Genomic DNA, 26,749 nt, shown 5'->3' on the forward strand with positions numbered 1-26,749 from the left:
TGGGTTCTGGGTTTTGTGTTTTGGATCTGTATTTTTTTGAAAAAAAGCATAAAAACAGCTAAAATCACAGAATTTGTAGGTTTTTCTGCTCCTATGCTATTATTAACCTCAATAACCTTAATTTCCACTCATTTCCAGTCTATTCTGAATACCTCACACCTCACAATAGTGTTTTTATGTCCAAAAGGTTGCACCGAGGTAGCTGGATGACTATGCTAAGCGACACGAGTGGGCGGCACAAACACGTGACCCATCTAGGCGTGAAACTGCAGTGGCAGACAGGATGGCATTGAAAAACTAGGCCCCAAACTGTACATAATGCAAAGAAAAAAAAGAGGTGCAAGATGGAATTGTCCTTGGGCCCTCCCACCCACCCTTATGTTGTATAAACAGGACATGCACACTTTAACAAACCAATCATTTCAGCGCCAGGGTCTGCCACACAACTGTGGCTGAAATGATTGGTTCGTTTGGGCCCCCACAAAACAAGCTGGCAATTAATCTGTCCCTGCACAAACTGGCTCTACGGAGGCAAGAAGTCGTCCTCATCCTCCTCATCCACAGATTCCTCACCCTCTTCAGTGTTATGTACATCCTCATCCTCACAGAGTATTAATTCGTCCCTGCTGGAACCACAGGTCCCTCTGTACGTTCTGGAGGCTGGTCTCCCTGGAAGAGTTGATCATTCATTTTATGAACATCATCTTCTCCACATTTTGTGGAAGCAACCTCCTACGCCTTTCGCTAACAAGGTTCCCGGCTGCACTAAACACTCTTTCGGAGTACACACTGGAGGGGGGGCAACTCAGGTAAAATAGAGCCAGTTTGTACAGGGACCTCCAAATTGCTTCTTTTTCCTGCCAGTACAGGTACGGACTGTCTGACATGCCTACTTGGATGCTGTCACCGATGTAATCCTTTAACAGACAGACGCACGCTTGTCGCTGCTGCTTTGAGGATTCAAGTGCGGCTACAGCCCACACAATTCACAAAGACAGAAAAAAAAAAAGAATATTTTTATTGTTTGTGGAGCACACTTTGAGGGTTACACCACCCTCTAACAGACAGACGCACGCTTGTCGCTGCTGCTTTAAGGATGCAGGTGCGGCTACAGCCCACACAATTCACAAAGACAGAAAAAAGAAGAATATTTTTATTGTTTGTGTAGCACACTTTGAGGGTGTCACCACCCTTTAACAGACAGACGCACGCTTGTCGCTGCTGCTTTGAGGATGCAAGTGCGGCTACATCGCACACAAGTCACAAACACATTAAAAAAAAAGTTTTTTATTTTTTGGAGCACTTCGTGAGTTACACCACCCTTTAACAGACAGACGCACGCTTGTCGCTGCTGCTTTAAGGATGCAGGTGCGGCTACAGCCCACACAATTCACAAAGACAGAAAAAAGAAGAAGAATATTTTTATTGTTTGTGGAGCACACTTTGAGGGTGTCACCACCCTTTAACAGACAGACGCACGCTTGTCGCTGCTGCTTTGAGGATGCAAGTGTGGCTACATCGCACACAAGTCACAAACACATTAAAAAAAAATTTTTGATTTTTTTGGAGCACTTTGAGAGTTACAACACCCTTTAACAGACAGACGCACGCTTGTCGCAGCTACTTTGAGGATGCAAGTGCGGCTACAGCCCACACAATTCACAAAGACAGAAAAAAAAAGAACAATATTTTAATTGTTTGTGTAGCACACTTTGAGGGTGTCACCACCCTTTAACAGACAGACGCACGCTTGTCGCTGCTGCTTTAAGGATGCAGGTGCGGCTACAGCCCACACATTTCACAAAGACAGAAAAAAAAAGAACAATATTTTAATTGTTTGTGTAGCACACTTTGAGGGTGTCACCACCCTTTAACAGACAGACGCACGCTTGTCGCTGCTGCTTTGAGGATGCAGGTGGAATCTAGACGGGATTTGGAACCGAGGACACACTACCTCCATCAATTGTCTAAATCCCACTGCACTAATGTCGGATACCGGACGCACGTCTAACACCAACATAGCAGTCAAGGCCTCAGTTATACGTTTTGCTTCAGGATGACTGCTGTCGTACTTCATCCTCATCGCTAGGGACTGTTGGAGGGTCAATTGTTTAGTAAAAGTAGTGATGTTCCTACTTCCTCTCTGGGATGATGAACAACTCCCAGCAGCAGCAACAGCACTAGTAGGAAGTGGTTCTTGATCTTTCCCTATTTTATTTTTATCAGAGAAAGTTTGGTCCTCCATTTATGTTATATTGATATATATACGTGCGGCTAAAGCGCACACAAACACAGAAAATATTTTTTTATTTTTGCTGGAGAGTAGTACACTTTGTGGGTTACACCACCCTTTAAGAAATGAGCCAGCCGGCTCTTTACTTATGGGACACAGGCGCACGCTTGGCGCTGCTCCTTTGTTGATGCACGTGCAGCCACAGTGCACACAAGTCACAAACACAGAAAATATATATTTTTTTGGTTTGGAGTGTACTTTGGGGGTTACAGAACCCTTTAACAGTCAAGCCAGCCGGCCCTTTACTTATGACACAGGCGCACGCTTGGCACTACTTTGTTGATGCACGTGCGGCTACTGCGCACACAATTCACAAACACAGAAAATAATTTTTTTTTTGGTTTGGACTGGAGTGTACTTTCGGGGGTTACAGCACCCTTTAACGGTCAAGCCAGCCGGCCCTATACTTATGACACAGGCGCACACTTGGCACTACTTTGTTGATGCACGTGCGGCTACTGCGCACACAATTCACAAACACAGAAAATAATTTTTTTTTTGGTTTGGACTGGAGTGTACTTTGGGGGTTACAGCACCCTTTAACGGTCAAGCCAGCTGGCCCTTTACTTATGACACAGGCGCACGCTTGGCACTACTTTGTTGATGCACATGCGGCTACTGCGCACACAATTCACAAACACAGAAAATAATTTTTTTTTTGGTTTGGACTGGAGTGTACTTTGGGGGTTACAGCACCCTTAACGGTCAAGCCAGCCGGCCCTTTACTTATGACACAGGCGCACGCTTGGCACTACTTTGTTGATGCACGTGCGGCTACTGCGCACACAATTCACAAACACAGAAAATAATTTTTTTTTTGGTTTGGACTGGAGTGTACTTTCGGGGGTTACAGCACCCTTAACGGTCAAGCCAGCCGGCCCTTTACTTATGACACAGGCGCACGCTTGGCACTACTTTGTTGATGCACGTGCGGCTACTGCGCACACAATTCACAAACACAGAAAATAATTTTTTTTTGGTTTGGACTGGAGTGTACTTTCGGGGGTTAAAGCACCCTTTAACGGTGAAGCCAGCCGGCCCTTTACTTATGACACAGGCGCACGCTTGGCACTACTTTGTTGATGCACGTGCGGCTACTGCGCACACAATTCACAAACACAGAAAATATATTATATTTTTAGCACTTGGGGGGAGCACCCCTGATGGACAGAGCACCCCCTGGACAACACTACAGCACCTCTTTAGGACTGGGACACTGCACAGGACTTTGGAGTGGACACAGCCCCTATGGAGAACTGACTGCACAACACAGTCCAGCCAGCCCCTATGGACTTTGAAGTAGTGGACACAGCCCCTATTAACAACAGCAGCACAGCACAACACAGCCAGCCCCTATGGACTTTGAAGTAGTGGACAACAGCAGCACTACACTACACTACACAACACAGCCCTAACTCCCACCCTCCCTCTTCACTGTCCACAGCCGAGTGAAAAAATGGCGCCGACGTGGGTACCTTATATAGGATCCAAAACCCGCGAGACTCGGAAGGCGGGAAGATGACATTTTGCCTCGATTTCAGAATCCGAGTCAGGCGGGAAAAGTCGAGCCTGACTCGGATCGGACTCGGATCGGGGGGGCTCGGGGGGGTTCGGATTTCAGAAATCCGAACCCGCTCACCCCTACCGATAACGAGAGCAATATTCACAAACGTGTCAAATACGTCCCAGTAAGAGAATCACATGAGACCCAATCAGAGGAGCCGTAATAATCAGGCAGTAAAACCTCTAGATGACTTTATCTCCATTAAATAATCTTATACCATAAAACACACTTACATGTAGACGCATAAGGGTCATGGTCATGTGCTTTGCCCGCAGGGCGCATTCTACATCCGCCCAAGTGCACCCTTCAAATGGTACAAATCCATCACTGATAAGCGGGTGCAAAATTAGGGGCTGCTGTCACTAGGAGAGATGTGGGTACAGGTTTGGACTGTTGTAAATTAACCGTAATGTAACAGATTATTATTATTATTATTATTATTATTATTATTATTATTATTAAACTCAGAACCTATTAGATAACCTCAACAATCAACTAGAATGACACCAAAGCGCAAAATAAATAATGATAAATAAGAATCAATAGTGGGAAACAAAAAATTCTGACCCATATAATGTCCAACACAATATAAACGTGATCAATGTCTATTAATTCCAATTCCTTTGTAGTAGGGGAGGAGAATTGAAACTTGAATGTCTTCTATGGAGCTTCAAAACACACTGTGATTGGGTGTTATTCCATAAGGCGGTACAAGCAGAGGGGAGTACTGGACTGAGAAAAGTCTTTGGAATTGAATATGGAGGAAAGTTTCCGCCTGGCGAAATGACATCATCCGTGATACTTTTTCGCGGATTCTGACTTTTCCCCGCTAATTGAATACAGGTCTTAGTTAATTTCACAAACCTCAAACTTAATATTTTAGGATCATTGGCCCTGATTCAAAGCCGGATGCTCTGACCAGAGCGCTCGCTCTGAATCAGGGCCCTCCTCCATTAAAATGGAGCGTCCTCCAGGATGCTCGTATAGCTGTGGGTCACCACCCACAGCATATACGAGCGTGCAAAAAGATGGTCGCGATGGTCTTGACCATCGCGACCATCGGACTTGCGAGGGAAACCGTGCGGTCGGGTTTCCCAGCCACAAGCCCTGGAGTGATTTTGGCTCTATCAGAGCCAAAATCACTCCCACTGACATCACTAGTGATGTCAGTGGGGCCAGCTTCAGACGGTAGGCGTTCACATGCCGCTCGCGAGTGGGTCTGAATGACCCCCATAGTTAGTAATATTTCTACCGGTCAATAGTGATATCTCTTTTACTGTTGATAACTCGACAATTACCCCCACCCCACAAGCTCGCAGCCTGGGTGTCATCCTTGTCTCTGACCTGTCATCATTTGTTCCCCATAGTCAATCTGTTTTCAAATCACTTTATATAGAGCTAAAAAACATATCCAGAATACGCCCATAACTTACACAGGACACTGCAAAATCTCATGCACTCATTACCTCCCGTATTGATTATTGCAATAATCTCTTTAATGATCTTCCCCCAAACAAGCTCTCACCACTACGATCCAGGCTGATCTTCCCTGCTAAATGTAGCCAAACCGATTGGGTGTATTTTATGCTGAATAATCCAGAGTCGTAGCATATAATACATCCATGCAGATGGGCAATTATGCTGCATAATCCAGAGTCATAGCATATAATACATCCGTGCAGATGGGCAATTATGCTGAATAATCCAGAGTCATAGCATATAATACATCCGTGCAGATGGGCAATTATGCTGAATAATCCGAAGTCATAGCATATAATACATCCGTGCAGATGGGCAATTATGCTGAATAATCCGAAGTCATAGCATATAATACATCCGTGCAGATGGGCAATTATGCTGAATAATCCAGAGTCATAGCATATAATACATACATGCAGATGGCAATTATGCTGAATAATCCAGAGTCATAGCATATAATACATACATGCAGATGGACTATTATGCTGAATAATCCAGAGTCGTAGCATATAATACATCCGTGCAGATGGGCAATTATGCTGAATAATCCAGAGTCATAGCATATAATACATCCGTGCAGATGGGCAATTATGCTGAATAATCCAGAGTCATAGCATATAATACATCCATGCAGATGGGCTATAAACTTTCAATCATCAGAAGGGTGCGCTGTGTATACACCATGCGATAAAACACCTTCTTAATAAATGATATGAAATAAAGACTCGGACACATGAGATTTGGCAGAATAATTAGTTCGTAATTTATTAAAATTATCTAATGAGTATTAAATTAATCTAAACTGATTGGAGATATGGTGGCAAAGAAAGGACGGCAGCATACAGCTAACTCCAGCCATGCAGCGCACAGACATGCAGCACACACCAGACATGCAGCACACAGACATGCAGCACACACCAGACATGCAGCACACACTAGACATGCAGCACTCAGTCATGCAGCACACAGACATGCAGCACCCAATCATGCAGCACCCAGACATGCAGCACCCAGACATGCAGCACCCAGACATGCAGCACCCAGTCATGCAGCACACAGACATGCAGCACACACCAGACATGCAGCACACAGACATGCAGCACACACCAGAGATGCAGCACACACCAGACATGCAGCACACAGACATGCAGCACACACCAGACATGCAGCACAAAGACATGCAGCACACAGACATGCAGCACACCGACACGCAGCACACCGACATGCAGCACACCGACATGCAGCACACAGACACGCAGCACACAGACACGCAGCGCACAGACACACATCACACCAACATGCAGTACACAGACATGCAGCACACAGACACGCAGCACACAGACACGCAGCACACAGACATGCATACCAAGCAGACACCGCCTAAGGTGCAGAGCTACAGGTACCTTAAAACAACTGTCAACAAAAGGTATCCACTCAACCCTCTAACATGACTACCCACCCGGAAGGGTGATGACGCTATCCCCGGCAGGGTGATTCAGCAAACTAAACGAGTCAAAGAGGGTGAGCGCACCCAAATACTATAAAACTACAAACTGAAAGCTATTTGCACCCTAAGCGATGACCTGTCGTTCTTTCCCGCCAATGCGCAGGTCTGGTTACAGAACCAATGCACCGCCACCATACCTTAACTAAAACACTGAAGAAATAACCTGGAACAGATCCTCAACAAAAATCGAAACCCCCTCCTCAGTCGAATGAACGCCGTCTCTTCTATACAGATATGCATGCCGGAAACGTATCCTGTCATGCACAACAAGATCACCACCAGAGGCCAACACCTACTTTGCTACTTCCGCATTCACCTTCTTTCTGGCTGCATCAATCGCCCTACCATTCTGTACACCACGCCAGACCAACCGAGGCACAATACACGACCATACTATCTTGCAAGAAGGCCATGCTGACGCAATCCTAGCAACATCGACAGCCATGAATCTCCTCAATTCCAACCCAGTCGTCTTACCAAGATCATTTCCACCTGTGAATCAGTAAAATCTCTGGAGTCCCAAAACGCTTTGCAGATTCTAAAAGTTTAGGACACAAGGCCTGACACACCATTCCTCTCACACCAATCCACCACACACAATCAGAGCAAGGGTAGGAAGGAGCACCACAAGCCTTCATGTACTTAGCAGCCCAGAAAACATAGGAGTGGCCAACAATCCATATTTTGAGAGAGTCAATTTTAACACCTGAAGGGGGAGAAAAAGAATGCAAAATTAAATTAATTTGCAATTATAATTAAGTAGCGGAGGATCTGCCAAAAAGAAAAAATTTGTGTGACCAGCTGCCAGGCTGAAATTTAGACAAGCTTCAGTGCCAATTCAAAGCAAACGTAAAGACACATGAGGGTAGAAGTGGGGTGGGGGGGGGGGGGAGGGGAGGGGGAGGAGGGGTAAAGCAGGGAAACATGGATAACTCGGCTGGAGGAAAAAACGAAAAACCTGCTGAGGGACATACTAATTGTAATTAGTGATGCCAATAAGCCGAATTAGTTCCGTCAGTTCAGGCAAAAAGAAATGGTCAAATGCCTCCAGACTTCCGGTGCCACAGCGGTAAGTAGCTAATCCCCGAGTCGGGTAGACAGGACAAACAAGACCATACGTTGAAGGTAAACAAACAAATAACAAGACAAACGAATAAACATAATATTATTGAATGCGCAATGCAATTAATGCAGGGGCCGAATGTAACGCTTATAACAGGAGGATTTCCAATGACCTAAAGCCTTAATCTCGGATACAGAAAATCCCACTAAAGCAGCGGAAGTTGCTGCCCCGATACGAAACGAGTGCGTACCGAAATCCTTGGGGGGGAGGCCGACACGAGAGACACAGCGCTTCAAAACCCAACCAAACTGGTAATTAGATAACGCTTGGCCAGGGCAATGGGGCAAATGCGCAAGTCCTCAGAAGGGACAAGCGAAATCCAACGTCCCCTACCCAGCTGATCAGTCTTTGAGCGCCTAATCCTACAAGCAACGACCTCTCCCCTACCAGAACGTCCGCCCGAAGGAGCGCAGAATCGGTACGCTTGGAGGCAGCCACCAACTCCGAAATCTGGAAAGCCCCATGAAAGACCATAGAAAAAGCTAGTTTGAACAAATCAACTTCAAGAACTGAATCGGCCACGTCCGCTATGACCGCGAGGAGTAATGGGAGGAGGGAAATATCAACGGGACGTCTCTTGTCGGGCGCAACTGGAACCAAACGAGCCCAACCTTTCAAGGCCCTCTGAATCAGAAAGCTCTTTGTCAGGTCTGGAAGGCTTTTTAACTTAAAGAAAAATTAAATACCGGCCAAATAACGCGAAACCACAGCTCTGGATCTACCAGAGACATAGACATGCCAAATAAAAGAAAGCATCAACTCATGCCTGCTCCTACCTCCATATCTGTGGCGACGGGAATACTCTTCCCACTCTTTCTAAGCCTGGCGGTAAACTCTCAGGGTACCCGGAGCGAGGGACTGGCGCGCTAAGCCCTCCATGCCGGCTTGATGACCTGCCAAACATAAGAGGGGCAAAGCACACCAGTAGCATCAGCCCCAGGGGCCAAAGATCAAAACCTAGACCACTGAAACCGAGATAATGCGTCCGCAATTTCATTCTCTGCCCCAGGAATATGCCGCGCCCTAAATGAAATATTGCAGCTCAAGCAAGTTGAGACTAATTGCGCCAAAACTCATAACACTAGCAATGATTTAGCACACTGCTGATTAATCGCATGCACAACACCAAGGTTATCACACCTGAGAACTATGCTGCGATCATGCAAACGCTCACCCCACACCTCCAATGCAACCATGATTGGAAAGAGTTCGAGGAGCAACAGGTCCCATGTGAGACCCAAACGTACCCATTCCTCAGGCCAAGGAGCCGAATACCAGGACCCGGCAAGGTAGCAACCAAAACCAGCTGAACCCGCTGCGTCTGTGAAAAGCTGCAGCTGAAAGCTGTCGACAGCTGGAGACATCCAAATCACCACACCATTAAATTTACAAAGAAAAGATGCCCAAACGGACAGATCCCTCTTGATTTCAGAGGACAGGCGAATCACATGTTGCGGCCTGGATGCCCCAGCCGTGGACCGCTCCAGCTTTCAACAGAAAATTCTACCCATCGGGATAACCCTACAGGCAAAATTCAACAGACCTAAGATCGATTGGGCTTGCCGTAAAGAAATTCTGTGGTGCCAACCGACCTAGGCCTCGTCAAATGACTGATACCCCACCGAACAGAATTCCGGAGGTATAGAATAATTCACCGATGACCCTGATGGTTATGACAGATGCTGAATGAGCCTAAATTTACCAGGAGACTTTGTGGGGACAAATCCCACTGGAGAAAGAATCAAATCCTCCAGCGGAGGTTGTTCAAATGGGCCTGCCATTTGCCCTAGGCTCACCTCCTTCTGAATTTTTGCCTTTAGTACTTCAGGTAATGCATGCGCTTACCTAATCTCACCCCTAATTGGTAACTTAAAACCAAAAGTGAAACCAGAATACAAAAAATGCGCGACCTCAAGGTTTGGGTACCAACCCAACCATCTGGCAATAGCATCAAAACGCACTGGGGATGATGCCTTACTTAGGCCCGGCATTCCCGGGTGGCTTGGAAGACTACTGTCCAGCTGCTCTGGAATAATTGGACACGGGGTTGGCTCCGCCGTAACGCAAACAGAGGTAATGAAAACGACACCGCTGCCCCTGAGTACAGGTGGCATTCTTAAAAGCAAAACATTTGCCTTTATTCTGAGTCTGAACGGAAAAATGACCCGGTCCTGGTGGACGCCGAATAGGGGGAGTTTCGACTGGAAGACGCGGTGGCTGAGTGACTTCCAGTCACACCTCCACGTCTTTACCACCAAACTCAATGACAGGCCTGCCATCCTGCTTCCGCTTAAACTTTTCGTCATAAGCTCGCCAGGCAAACCCTCGGGAACCGCGCTACATGCTATTAATCAGGTGCAGATACCTAATAATATTTAAGTGCTCCTCAGGACGAGTTATTAAATAGCATGATGCAAACATGCAGAAACCCGCTATCCAATTACTAAAGGACTTGAATGCATCCAGGCCAACTCCTCCCTTAGTCTTGGCCACCTTAAAATCCTTTTTTGCTTTGTCAGTGAGCACAAAACAGTCCACGTATATTCCCTTCATAATCTTACGCTTGGGCGCAAGCTGCGCAAAACTGCTGCATTAGCACAGCGAACCCCCAGTGACCGTTTAGAATGTTAACGGGAAACGGCGCGTGGATGGGAATGACGGCGCTTAGATGACTTATCTCTCCGGTCGGCCTCTCATTTAGCATATTTAGCGGCCCTAGCAGACCTGCTGGCATCAGACACTAGCGATGAAGAGGAACAACAGCTGCTACTGTCATCGTTCTCATCATAAGGATGATGTACTCGGCTGTTCGTCACCCAAAGAATCAGCCGAAGCCACCTCCTCATCCACAGCTGCATCCTCGGGACCGTCGCTGGCATCGCCATCTGAAAAAGAGGGTAACACAGCATCTGGCGCCGCAACCCCCGATGCAGACAAAGGTGCAAAAGAAGCAACGGCTGAATTGGCTGAAACCAGGGAAGGGACCGCTCCTGAGGTACCTTGCTCTACTAAGGACCCAAATGCGTGCACCGTTGACAACATTTGTTCGGGCATGGTCGCTGGCAACTGCGTGGTTAGAGAATGCGGGGGGTGCACCAGCTGAAGACCCGGGCCCAATTAATTGTGAAAAAGCCGCTATAAAAGGGGCAAACAACGTGGCCATAGAAGTCATGATATTTATAACACCGGCAGCATCTCCTAAACCTGTGGGCATAGCAACTGCTGGTAAGCTGGGAAGCCCCACACTGACATCTGCCCCCTGTGACTGTGGCCCTGCACTCAGGGAAACCCCTGGAGCCGCATTATTCATGACTATAGAGCTGCTGGCAGAGCCCACCTGCAGCAAATTCTGATTTTGATGATCAAAATGGCTGCCAAGCTCCGCCCCCCAAGCAGGCTCAGGGAGCTGAGCAGAGCCACCATGTTGAAATCCGGTCCCAGCGCCTCTGCGCCTTATGTGGGCCCTAGAGGCCCTGGAGGCACGAGCCGGGCCCGAGACCGGGCTTGTCTCGAACCCGCGGCCACCTCCACCCTATTTGCACATGTCCCATCCGGGACACGTGACCGCGCGTGTCCACGACTCGCAGCACTACCATGAGCCGGGACATGCGGGCGGGCAGGCACAGTAGTATTGCGCTGACCTCCCCGCCGACGAGAGCAAGCAGCCGCAGCCCCCAGAGGAGAAGCCCCTGTGGACTCTCCAGCATCAGCCACCATGACAGCCGCGTGGCGGGCACATGCGCCCGTGCACCACGGCACTCTACCACGCCCGCCAATGCAGGGGACCCGGCTCCATCAAGGTAACGCCGGGGGGGGTTTTGAGACCGGCGCGGGCGAGACATGGCTGGGGGGGTAGTTAAAAGCTAGCTGCAGGGCTATAAAGCTGCTGGCACAAAGAGGACACAGGGCAGGGAGTTCACAAGGGCAAGGAGGGCACAGGGTACGGAGGATACAGGCACAAGAGAGGGAAAGGAAAGAAAACTGGAAAGAAAGAAAAAAGAGGGAGAAAATAGAATAAAAGAGCTAAAAGAGGAAGAATGAAATAATCAAATACAATACAAATATTAACAGCACTTAATAAGACCGAGATCCTATACAGCACTTATCTCTTCTGAAGACAGGAACAAAAGAGGCTTAATCTGGCCACACACTAGACCAACTTACATCCAACCAGCCAACTTGTTGATTGGTTGGAATGAAAATCTGGTAACGTATGGGAGTAACTGATGATCAGCAATTTGCTCCTAAATGCCAGAAAACAGATGAAAATGGCGTCAGACAAGTTTGTTTAATGTTTAATCTAAAGAATTTGTTCAAACAACAGTTTTGGTCCATTTTCCAGCGTTTGGGAGCAAATTGCTGATTGTATTCCTTACCAGATTTTCATTCCAACCAATCAACTAGTTGGCTGGTTGGACATATAATCTTTACATGTGTGGCCAGCTTAAGTCTCAGCCCACACACCTAGTTAAAACACACATACCTATCCTATAGGCCAACTAAGTCACATGGTGTTACCCAGGCCAGCCCCCAGACTCGAAGTTTAACCCACGATGATCTTATTCAATCACTCTGTTTGTCTTATGAGGAATCATCCGGAGTCATAGCATATAATACACCCATGCAAATGGACTATTATGCTGCATAACCTCGAGTCATAGCATATAATACATCCGTGCAGATCGACTATTATGCTGAATCATCCGGAGTCACAGCATATAATACATCTGTGCAGATGGACTATTATGCTGAATCATCCGGAGTCATAGCATATAATACACCCATGCAAATGGACTATTATGCTGAATCTTCCGGAGTCATAGCATATAATACACCCATGCAAATGGACTATTATGCTGAATCATCCGGAGTCATAGCATATAATACACCCATGCAGATGGACTATTATGCTGCATAACCTCGAGTCATAGCATATAATACACCCATGCAGATGGACTATTATGCTGAATCATCCGGAGTCACAGCATATAATATATCCGTGCAGATGGACTATTATGCTGAATCATCCGGAGTCACAGCATATAATACATCTGTGCAGATGGACTATTATGCTGAATCATCCGGTGTCATAGCATATAATACACCCATGCAAATGGACTATTTTGCTGAATCATCCGGAGTCATAGCATATAATACACCCATGCAAATGGACTATTATGCTGAATCATCCGGAGTCATAGCATATAATACACCCATGCAGATTGACTATTATGCTGCATAACCTCGAGTCATAGCATATAATACACCCATGCAGATGGACTATTATGCTGAATCATCCGGAGTCACAGCATATAATATATCCGTGCAGATGGACTATTATGCTGAATCATCCGGAGTCACAGCATATAATACATCTGTGCAGATGGACTATTATGCTGAATCATCCGGAGTCATAGCATATAATACACCCATGCAAATGGACTATTAGGCTGCATAACCTCGAGTCATAGCATATAATACATCCGTGCAGATGGACTATTATGCTGAATCATCCGGAGTCACAGCATATAATACATCTGTGCAGATGGACTATTATGCTGAATCATCCGGAGTCATAGCATATAATACACCCATGCAAATGGACTATTATGCTGAATCATCCGGAGTCATAGCATATAATACACCCAAGCAGATGGACTATTATGCTGCATAACCTCGAGTCATAGCATATAATACACCCATGCAGATGGACTATTATGCTGAATCATCCGGAGTCATAGCATATAATACATCCATGCAGATGGACTATTATGCTGCATAACCTGGAGTCATAGCATATAATACATCCATGCAGATGGACTATTATGCTGCATAACCTGGAGTCATAGCATATAATACATCCGTGCAGATGGACTATTATGCTGCATAACCTGGAGTCATAGCATATAATACACCCATGCAAATGGACTATTATGCTGAATCATCCGGAGTCATAGCATATAATACACCCATGCAGATGGACTATTATGCTGCATAACCTGGAGTCATAGCATATAATACACCCATGCAAATGGACTATTATGCTGAATCATCCGGAGTCATAGCATATAATACACCCATGCAGATGGACTATTATGCTGATCATCCGGAGTCATAGCATATAATACATCCGTGCAGATGGACTATTATGCTGCATAACCTGGAGTCATAGCATATAATACACCCATGCAGATGGACTATTATGTTGAATGTGTATGTATGCTGTGTGTGTATGCCTTATGAATGCTTTGTGTGTTGTACTGAATCCTATGGGTGTTGTACTGTACACATATATACAGTATATATATATATATATATATATATATATATATATACATACACAGTATGTCTATGTATATATGTATTTATATATATATATATATATATATATATATATATAGATATACACACACACAGTGTTTATGTCTATATATATATATATATATATATATGTACTGTACATATACAGTATATGTAAAAAATATACAATCCCGGCACTCACTTACTTTCTAACTGTAATTCCTTTGAATACAGGGAGTGTTATTTTCAAAATATTGTAATAATTTGTTAAACTGACCAACTACCATGGTCATTCCCATCTGGCCAGTCCCTACACTGACTCTCAGATAAATGATCTTTGCTCTGCCACATTTGGCGCAAGCTTGCATACATGTTAAACATGAATATGGGTCCTGGTCTAAAGAGACAGGACCACAACCAGCGATATCAGTTAATAAGCACCTGGGGATAGACTGACAAAGTTTGTCTTACATTGAAAAGCAGGTGCCCTACCAAGTGTGAACACAACATTAAAATAAATGACAGGCCTAATCCACGACACTCTACCATTTGCGGTGCCCTTGGTATGTGCCCGTCTATGATATTTTATATGTAGACGGTGTTGTCACTTACCAAGCACCCCCAGCATGATGAATAGCAGTGGTTGGATATTTTGCATCACTGTGATAAGCAGTAGTGGATAGTTTTACTTATCGAATGGTTATAATAAATATCCCTCTGAAAATGGCGCGTTGTGTGCGCCTTGGCCGCTTCCCTGCCGACCTTCTAAGTGCAAAGCATAAATGAATTCGTGTGACTAGAATGTTGTTGAGATAAGTGTACTGATCCTAACTGAATTTATTTTGACTTTATCCTATTATAGTTATTTTGTTTTTCTTTTCTTATGAAAACTACAAACAGCGGCAGCTTACACCATACAATTGCGGGTGGAATATTACAGAGCTATGGTTTATTGTGTCTATTTTCAGATCTCATGCGCTCCTATCTGAATCTACATATCTGTGCAGGAGAGTTGTTACCTATGATGCTGCGAATAATCATTCTGACCTGAGAGACTTTAGGCTTTTGAGAACTTTTCATTCATATCAGTAAGAAAAGTTCAGTGACTGATGCTTTCCCGGAGATTGAGAAGCTTCCCGGAGATTGAGGAGTTTCCTGGAGCCTGAGAAGTTTCCCGGAGATTGAGGAGTTTCCCGGAGATTGAGGAGTTTCCCGGAGATTGAAATGTTTCCCGGAGATTGAGATGTTTCCCGGAGACTGAGATGTTCTGTCATGTGTACTATTTGTTTCTGCATGTTTTCAAGTTCAAATGTAGGTTATAGGTGCATCAAAATGTGGCATAATACCCATGGCCCTATATTATCAATTATATTCTTTGTCTAGAATATCTCCTCTTCCGGTAAAGGACCCTTGAGTCTCACAATGGTATCTCCCAATGATACATGCTTCCATCCATCTTCCTTCATGCTGTTGGGGATCCCTGGCCTGGAACACTTGCATGTCTGGATCTCCATTCCTTTCTGCTCCGTGTTCCTCATAGCTGTCATTGGCAATTGTACCGTTGCCCTTATCATTGTCATGGATGTGAGACTTCACCAGCCCATGTATGTCTACTTCATTGTGCTTGGTTTCGTAGACCTCATCTTAGCTCACTCCACTATGCCCAAGCTCCTTGGCATCTTCTGGTTCCAGCAAAATGTGATTGACTTCTACGCCTGCCTTGTTCAGATGTTCTTCGTCCATGCGTTCTCAACCATTGAGTCTGGAATCTTCCTAGCTATGGCCTTTGATCGTTACGCCGCCATCTGCAGCCCTCTCAGGTATTCAGCCACAGTGACCTCAAGTTTTATTATTAAAAGTGGGGTATTGTCAGTGCTGAGGGGGGTGACTTACATCCTTCCTCTGCCACTCTTGGTGAACAGGTTCCATCAATACAGCAGCAATGTCATTGTCCTTTCATACTGTGAGCACATGGCAGTGGTCAGGCTTGCCTGTGCCGATGTCTCCTTCAATGATCACGTTGGCATGGCCGTTGGGTTCCTTGTGCTGGTTATGGACACAATGTTTATTACCTTTTCCTATGTGATGATCCTTCGGGCTCTTCTAAGACTGACCGCGAAGGCTCGTATGAAGTCCTTTGGAACGTGTGTATCTCACATCTGTGCTATCCTGTGTTTTTACACCCCAATCCTTTGCTCGTCCTTGGTTCATAGATTTGGAACAAATGTCCCTCACCATACGCACATTCTGCTGGCGGACTTCTACCTCCTCATGCCCCCAATGCTAAACCGTCTGGTTTATGGGATAAGAACTAAGCAAATCAGAGAACAGGTGATTAAGTTCTTTTCCCCAAGAGACCGTCACACTTCCTGGTAACAAGGCGAGCGGTGACTGATGGGAGCAAGGTGCAGCGGTTATGTGGGTGGCAGCAACTTCATTTTTATGTAGCTGTGAATGTGGAATTACTGCCCATTGTTTTCATGTCCCTTTCCTCTTGTCACGTCCATGTATAAATGACTTCAGCGTGTGCAGAAATAGAGCCGCTTACAACAAGAACATTGCAAGGATAAAACCAACCTGTGATGTATCACAGCGTTAGATCGCTCACAGAGGAGACAGGCCTTCAGGCAGATCATTATAATATGTGCAGGTCTACAGCAAAGTACAATACATCTATTTGGAGCATTAACCTGTAGACAATCAGAGTATTAGAGCATGCACAGGTCTAATCCAAATTGTAATAAACGTAACTAATCAGAGGATTGGAACAGTCACAGAGCCAGATAATCTGTAGCCAATAAGAGTATTGGTGCGTACACAGGTCTAATCTATACTGTAATAACTGTAACTAATCAGAGTATTGGTGCGTACACAGGTCTAATCTATACTGTAATAACTGTAACTAATCAGAGTATAGGTGCGTACACAGGTCTAATCTATACTGTAAGAACTGTAACTAATCAGAGTATTGGTGCGTACACAGGTCTAATCTATACTGTAATAACTGTAACTAATCAGAGTATTGGTGCGTACACAGGGCTAATCTATACTGTAATAAATGTAACTAATCAGAGTATAGGTGCATAAACAGGTCTAATCTATACTGTAATAACTGTAACTAATCAGAGTATTGGTGCGTACACAGGTCTAATCTATACTGTAATAACTGTAACTAATCAGAGTATTGGTGCATACACAGGTCTAATCTATACTGTAATAACTGTAACTAATCAGAGTATTGGTGCGTACACAGGGCTAATCTATACTGTAATAACTGTAACTAATCAGAGTATTGGTGCGTACACAGGGCTAATCTATACTGTAATAACTGTAACTAATCACAGTATTGGTGCGTACACAGGTCTAATCTATACTGTAATAACTGTAACTAATCAGAGTATTGGTGCATACACAGGGCTAATCTATACTGTAATAACTGTAACTAATCACAGTATTGGTGCGTACACAGGTCTAATCTATACTGTAATAACTGTAACTAATCACAGTATTGGTGCGTACACAGGTCTAATCTATACTGTAATAACTGTAACTAATCAGAGTATTGGTGCGTACACAGGGCTAATCTATACTGTAATAACTGTAACTAATCACAGTATTGGTGTGTACACAGGTCTAATCTATACTGTAATAACTGTAACTAATCAGAGTATTGGTGTGTACACAGGTCTAATCTATACTGTAATAACTGTAACTAATCAGAGTATTGGTGCGTACACAGGGCTAATCTATACTGTAATAAATGTAACTAATCAGAGTATTGGTGCGTACACAGGTCTAATCTATACTGTAATAACTGTAACTAATCAGAGTATTGGTGCGTACACAGGTCTAATCTATACTGTAATAACTGTAATTAATCAGAGTATTGGTGCGTACACAGGTCTAATCTATACTGTAATACCTGTAACTAATCAGAGTATTGGTGCGTACACAGGTCTAATCTATACTGTAATAACTGTAACTAATCACAGTATTGGTGCGTACACAGGTCTAATCTATACTGTAATAACTGTAACTAATCAGAGTATTGGTGCGTACACAGGTCTAATCTATACTGTAATAACTGTAACTAATCAGAGTATTGGTGCATACACAGGTCTAATCTATACTGTAATAACTGTAACTAATCAGAGTATTGGTGCGTACACAGGTCTAATCTATACTGTAATAACTGTAACTAATCACAGTATTGGTGCATACACAGGTCTAATCTATACTGTAATAACTGTAACTAATCAGAGTATTGGTGCGTACACAGGTCTAATCTATACTGTAATATATGTAACTAATCAGAGTATTGGTGCGTACACAGGTCTAATCTATGCTGTAATAACTGTAACTAATCAGAGTATTGGTGCGTACACAGGTCTAATCTATACTGTAATAACTGTAACTAATCAGAGTATTGGTGCGTACACAGGTCTAATCTATACTGTAATAACTGTAACTAATCACAGTATTGGTGCGTACACAGGTCTAATCTATACTGTAATAACTGTAACTAATCAGAGTATTGGTGCGTACACAGGTCTAATCTATACTGTAATAACTGTAACTAATCAGAGTATTGGTGCGTACACAGGTCTAATCTATACTGTAATAACTGTAACTAATCAGAGTATTGGTGCGTACACAGGTCTAATCTATACTGTAATAACTGTAACTAATCAGAGTATTGGTGCATACACAGGTCTAATCTATACTGTAATAACTGTAACTAATCAGAGTATTGGTGCGTACACAGGTCTAATCTATACTGTAATAACTGTAACTAATCAGAGTATTGGTGCATACACAGGTCTAATCTATACTGTAATAACTGTAACTAATCAGAGTATTGGTGCGTACACAGGTCTAATCTATACTGTAATAACTGTAACTAATCACAGTATTGGTGTGTACACAGGTCTAATCTATACTGTAATATATGTAACTAATCAGAGTATTGGTGCGTACACAGGTCTAATCTACACTGTAATAACTGTAAATAATCAGAGTATTGGTGTGTACACAGGTCTAATCTATACTGTAATAACTGTAACTAATCATAGTATTGGTGCGTACACAGGTCTAATCTATACTGTAATAACTGTAACTAATCAGAGTATTGGTGCATACACAGGTCTAATCTATACTGTAATAAATGTAACTAATCAGAGTGTTGGTGAATACACAGGTCTAATCTATACTGTAATAACTGTAACTAATCACAGTATTGGTGCGTACACAGGTCTAATCTATACTGTAATAACTGTAACTTATCAGAGTATTGGTGCGTACACAGGGCTAATCTATACTGTAATAACTGTAACTAATCAGAGTATTGGTGCATACACAGGTCTAATCTATACTGTAATAACTGTAACCAATCAGAGTATTGGTGCGTACACAGGTCTAATCTATACTGTAATAACTGTAACTAATCAGAGTATTGGTGCGTACACAGGTCTAATCTATACTGTAATAACTGTAACTTATCAGAGTATTGGTGCGTACACAGGGCTAATCTATACTGTAATAACTGTAACTAATCAGAGTATTGGTGCATACACAGGTCTAATCTATACTGTAATAACTGTAACCAATCAGAGTATTGGTGCGTACACAGGTCTAATCTATACTGTAATAACTGTAACTAATCAGAGTATTGGTGCATACACAGGTCTAATCTAAACTGTAATAACTGTAACTAATCAGAGTATTGGTGCGTACACAGGTCTAATCTATACTGTAATAACTGTAACTAATCACAGTATTGGTGTGTACACAGGTCTAATCTATACTGTAATATATGTAACTAATCAGAGTATTGGTGCGTACACAGGTCTAATCTACACTGTAATAACTGTAACTAATCAGAGTATTGGTGTGTACACAGGTCTAATCTATACTGTAATAACTGTAACTAATCAGAGTATTGGTGCGTACACAGGTCGAATCTATACTGTAATAACTGTAACTAATCACAGTATTGGTGCTTACACAGGTCTAATCTATACTGTAATAACTGTAACTTATCAGAGTATTGGTGCGTACACAGGGCTAATCTATACTGTAATAACTGTAACTAATCAGAGTATTGGTGCATACACAGGTCTAATCTATACTGTAATAACTGTAACTAATCAGAGTATTGGTGCGTACACAGGTCTAATCTATACTGTAATAACTGTAACTAATCAGAGTATTGGTGCATACACAGGTCTAATCTATACTGTAATAACTGTAACTAATCAGAGTATTGGTGCGTACACAGGTCTAATCTATACTGTAATAACTGTAACTAATCACAGTATTGGTGCGTACACAGGTCTAATCTATACTGTAATAACTGTAACTAATCAGAGTATTGGTGCATACACAGGTCTAATCTATACTGTAATAACTGTAACTAATCAGAGTATTGGTGCGTACACAGGTCTAATCTATACTGTAATAACTGTAACTAATCAGAGTATTGGTGCGTACACAGGTCTAATCTATACTGTAATAACTGTAACTAATCAGAGTATTGGTGCGTACACAGGACTAATCTATACTGTAATAACTGTAACTAATCACAGTATTGGTGCATACACAGGTCTAATCTATACTGTAATAACTGTAACTAATCAGAATATTGGTGCGTACACAGGTCTAATCTATACTGTAATAACTGTAACTAATCAGAGTATTGGTGCATACACAGGTCTAATCTATACTGTAATAACTGTAACTAATCAGAGTATTGGTGCGTACACAGGTCTAATCTATACTGTAATAACTGTAACTAATCACAGTATTGGTGTGTACACAGGTCTAATCTATACTGTAATATATGTAACTAATCAGAGTATTGGTGCGTACACAGGTCTAATCTACACTGTAATAACTGTAACTAATCAGAGTATTGGTGTGTACACAGGTCTAATCTATACTGTAATAACTGTAACTAATCAGAGTATTGGTGCGTACACAGGTCTAATCTATACTGTAATAACTGTAACTAATCAGAGTATTGGTGCATACACAGGTCTAATCTATACTGTAATAAATGTAACTAATCAGAGTGTTGGTGCATACACAGGTCTAATCTATACTGTAATAACTGTAACTAATCACAGAATTGGTGCGTACACAGGTCTAATCTATACTGTAATAACTGTAACTTATCAGAGTATTGGTGCGTACACAGGGCTAATCTATACTGTAATAACTGTAACTAATCAGAGTATTGGTGCATACACAGGTCTAATCTATACTGTAATAACTGTAACTAATCACAGAATTGGTGCATATACAGGTCTAATCTATACTGTAATAACTGTAACTAATCACAGTATTGGTGCATACACAGGGCTAATCTATACTGTAATATATGTAACTAATCAGAGTATTGGTGCGTACACAGGTCTAATCTACACTGTAATAACTGTAACTAATCAGAGTATTGGTGCGTACACAGGTCTAATCTATACTGTAATAACTGTAACTAATCACAGTATTGGTGCGTACACAGGTCTAATCTATACTGTAATAACTGTAACTAATCAGAGTATTGGTGCGTACACAGGTCTAATCTATACTGTAATAACTGTAACTAATCCGAGTATTGGTGCATACACAGGTCTAATCTATACTGTAATAAATGTAACTAATCAGAGTATTGGTGCATACACAGGTCTAATCTATACTGTAATAACTGTAACTAATCACAGTATTGGTGCATACACAGGTCTAATCTATACTGTAATAACTGTAACTAATCACAGTATTGGTGCGTACACAGGTCTAATCTATACTGTAATAACTGTAACTAATCAGAGTATTGGTGCATACACAGGTCTAATCTATACTGTAATAACTGTAACTAATCAGAGTATTGGTGCGTACACAGGGCTAATCTATACTGTAATAACTGTAACTAATCACAGTATTGGTGCATACACAGGGCTAATCTATACTGTAATAACTGTAACTAATCAGAGTATTGGTGCATACACAGGTCTAATCTATACTGTAATAACTGTAACTAATCAGAGTATTGGTGCATACACAGGTCTAATCTATACTGTAATAACTGTAACTAATCAGAGTATTGGTGCATACACAGGTCTAATCTATACTGTAATAACTGTAACTAATCAGAGTATTGGTGCATACACAGGTCTAATCTATACTGTAATAACTGTAACTAATCACAGTATTGGTGCGTACACAGGACTAATCTATACTGTAATAACTGTAACTAATCAGAGTATTGGTGCGTACACAGGTCTAATCTATACTGTAATAACTGTAACTAATCAGAGTATTGGTGCATACACAGGGCTAATCTATACTGTAATAACTGTAACTAATCACAGTATTGGTGCGTACACAGGTCTAATCTATACTGTAATAACTGTAACTAATCACAGTATTGGTGCATACACAGGGCTAATCTATACTGTAATAACTGTAACTAATCACAGTATTGGTGCGTACACAGGTCTAATCTATACTGTAATAAATGTAACTAATCAGAGTATTGGTGCGTACACAGGTCTAATCTATACTGTAATAACTGTAACTAATCAGAGTATTGGTGCATACACAGGGCTAATCTATACTGTAATAACTGTAAGTAATCAGAGTATTGGTGCGTACACAGGTCTAATCTATACTGTAATAACTGTAACTAATCAGAGTATTGGTGCGTACACAGGTCTAATCTATACTGTAATAACTGTAACTAATCAGAGTATTGGTGCATACACAGGTCTAATCTATACTGTAATAACTGTAACTAATCAGAGTATTGGTGCGTACACAGGTCTAATCTATACTGTAATAACTGTAACTAATCACAGTATTGGTGTGTACACAGGTCTAATCTATACTGTAATATATGTAACTAATCAGAGTATTGGTGCGTACACAGGTCTAATCTACACTGTAATAACTGTAAATAATCAGAGTATTGGTGTGTACACAGGTCTAATCTATACTGTAATAACTGTAACTAATCATAGTATTGGTGCGTACACAGGTCTAATCTATACTGTAATAACTGTAACTAATCAGAGTATTGGTGCATACACAGGTCTAATCTATACTGTAATAAATGTAACTAATCAGAGTGTTGGTGAATACACAGGTCTAATCTATACTGTAATAACTGTAACTAATCACAGTATTGGTGCGTACACAGGTCTAATCTATACTGTAATAACTGTAACTTATCAGAGTATTGGTGCGTACACAGGGCTAATCTATACTGTAATAACTGTAACTAATCAGAGTATTGGTGCATACACAGGTCTAATCTATACTGTAATAACTGTAACCAATCAGAGTATTGGTGCGTACACAGGTCTAATCTATACTGTAATAACTGTAACTAATCAGAGTATTGGTGCGTACACAGGTCTAATCTATACTGTAATAACTGTAACTTATCAGAGTATTGGTGCGTACACAGGGCTAATCTATACTGTAATAACTGTAACTAATCAGAGTATTGGTGCATACACAGGTCTAATCTATACTGTAATAACTGTAACCAATCAGAGTATTGGTGCGTACACAGGTCTAATCTATACTGTAATAACTGTAACTAATCAGAGTATTGGTGCATACACAGGTCTAATCTAAACTGTAATAACTGTAACTAATCAGAGTATTGGTGCGTACACAGGTCTAATCTATACTGTAATAACTGTAACTAATCACAGTATTGGTGTGTACACAGGTCTAATCTATACTGTAATATATGTAACTAATCAGAGTATTGGTGCGTACACAGGTCTAATCTACACTGTAATAACTGTAACTAATCAGAGTATTGGTGTGTACACAGGTCTAATCTATACTCTAATAACTGTAACTAATCAGAGTATTGGTGCGTACACAGGTCGAATCTATACTGTAATAACTGTAACTAATCAGAGTATTGGTGCATACACAGGTCTAATCTATACTGTAATAAATGTAACTAATCAGAGTGTTGGTGCATACACAGGTCTAATCTATACTGTAATAACTGTAACTAATCACAGTATTGGTGCTTACACAGGTCTAATCTATACTGTAATAACTGTAACTTATCAGAGTATTGGTGCGTACACAGGGCTAATCTATACTGTAATAACTGTAACTAATCAGAGTATTGGTGCATACACAGGTCTAATCTATACTGTAATAACTGTAACTAATCAGAGTATTGGTGCGTACACAGGTCTAATCTATACTGTAATAACTGTAACTAATCAGAGTATTGGTGCATACACAGGTCTAATCTATACTGTAATAACTGTAACTAATCAGAGTATTGGTGCGTACACAGGTCTAATCTATACTGTAATAACTGTAACTAATCACAGTATTGGTGCGTACACAGGTCTAATCTATACTGTAATAACTGTAACTAATCAGAGTATTGGTGCATACACAGGTCTAATCTATACTGTAATAACTGTAACTAATCAGAGTATTGGTGCGTACACAGGTCTAATCTATACTGTAATAACTGTAACTAATCAGAGTATTGGTGCGTACACAGGTCTAATCTATACTGTAATAACTGTAACTAATCAGAGTATTGGTGCGTACACAGGACTAATCTATACTGTAATAACTGTAACTAATCACAGTATTGGTGCATACACAGGTCTAATCTATACTGTAATAACTGTAACTAATCAGAATATTGGTGCGTACACAGGTCTAATCTATACTGTAATAACTGTAACTAATCAGAGTATTGGTGCATACACAGGTCTAATCTATACTGTAATAACTGTAACTAATCAGAGTATTGGTGCGTACACAGGTCTAATCTATACTGTAATAACTGTAACTAATCACAGTATTGGTGTGTACACAGGTCTAATCTATACTGTAATATATGTAACTAATCAGAGTATTGGTGCGTACACAGGTCTAATCTACACTGTAATAACTGTAACTAATCAGAGTATTGGTGTGTACACAGGTCTAATCTATACTGTAATAACTGTAACTAATCAGAGTATTGGTGCGTACACAGGTCTAATCTATACTGTAATAACTGTAACTAATCAGAGTATTGGTGCATACACAGGTCTAATCTATACTGTAATAAATGTAACTAATCAGAGTGTTGGTGCATACACAGGTCTAATCTATACTGTAATAACTGTAACTAATCACAGAATTGGTGCGTACACAGGTCTAATCTATACTGTAATAACTGTAACTTATCAGAGTATTGGTGCGTACACAGGGCTAATCTATACTGTAATAACTGTAACTAATCAGAGTATTGGTGCATACACAGGTCTAATCTATACTGTAATAACTGTAACTAATCACAGAATTGGTGCATATACAGGTCTAATCTATACTGTAATAACTGTAACTAATCACAGTATTGGTGCATACACAGGGCTAATCTATACTGTAATATATGTAACTAATCAGAGTATTGGTGCGTACACAGGTCTAATCTACACTGTAATAACTGTAACTAATCAGAGTATTGGTGCGTACACAGGTCTAATCTATACTGTAATAACTGTAACTAATCACAGTATTGGTGCGTACACAGGTCTAATCTATACTGTAATAACTGTAACTAATCAGAGTATTGGTGCGTACACAGGTCTAATCTATACTGTAATAACTGTAACTAATCCGAGTATTGGTGCATACACAGGTCTAATCTATACTGTAATAAATGTAACTAATCAGAGTATTGGTGCATACACAGGTCTAATCTATACTGTAATAACTGTAACTAATCACAGTATTGGTGCATACACAGGTCTAATCTATACTGTAATAACTGTAACTAATCACAGTATTGGTGCGTACACAGGTCTAATCTATACTGTAATAACTGTAACTAATCAGAGTATTGGTGCATACACAGGTCTAATCTATACTGTAATAACTGTAACTAATCAGAGTATTGGTGCGTACACAGGGCTAATCTATACTGTAATAACTGTAACTAATCACAGTATTGGTGCATACACAGGGCTAATCTATACTGTAATAACTGTAACTAATCAGAGTATTGGTGCATACACAGGTCTAATCTATACTGTAATAACTGTAACTAATCAGAGTATTGGTGCATACACAGGTCTAATCTATACTGTAATAACTGTAACTAATCAGAGTATTGGTGCATACACAGGTCTAATCTATACTGTAATAACTGTAACTAATCAGAGTATTGGTGCATACACAGGTCTAATCTATACTGTAATAACTGTAACTAATCACAGTATTGGTGCGTACACAGGACTAATCTATACTGTAATAACTGTAACTAATCAGAGTATTGGTGCGTACACAGGTCTAATCTATACTGTAATAACTGTAACTAATCAGAGTATTGGTGCATACACAGGGCTAATCTATACTGTAATAACTGTAACTAATCACAGTATTGGTGCGTACACAGGTCTAATCTATACTGTAATAACTGTAACTAATCACAGTATTGGTGCATAC

At 41.6% G+C, this 26,749-nt stretch overlaps 1 protein-coding gene across 1 annotated transcript; it reads left to right on the forward strand.

The window, feature by feature from the left end:
• Positions 1 to 15,688: 15,688 nt before the first annotated feature.
• LOC148442365 (olfactory receptor 52K1-like) lies at positions 15,689 to 16,642 on the forward strand. The gene has a single exon (XM_088464040.1). The coding sequence runs from the start codon at positions 15,689 to 15,691 to the stop codon at positions 16,640 to 16,642; it is 954 nt and encodes a 317-aa protein (XP_088320166.1).
• Positions 16,643 to 26,749: the final 10,107 nt, after the last annotated feature.

This window comes from Taudactylus pleione, unplaced genomic scaffold, assembly GCF_031769625.1.
Source record: "Taudactylus pleione unplaced genomic scaffold, aTauple2 ptg001565l, whole genome shotgun sequence".
In the NCBI taxonomy this organism is placed as follows: domain Eukaryota; kingdom Metazoa; phylum Chordata; class Amphibia; order Anura; family Myobatrachidae; genus Taudactylus; species Taudactylus pleione.

Coding starts and splice junctions, on each gene's coding strand:
- LOC148442365 (XM_088464040.1), top strand. CDS start 15,689: ATGGTATCTCCCAATGATACATGCTTCCATCCATCTTCCTTCATGCTG.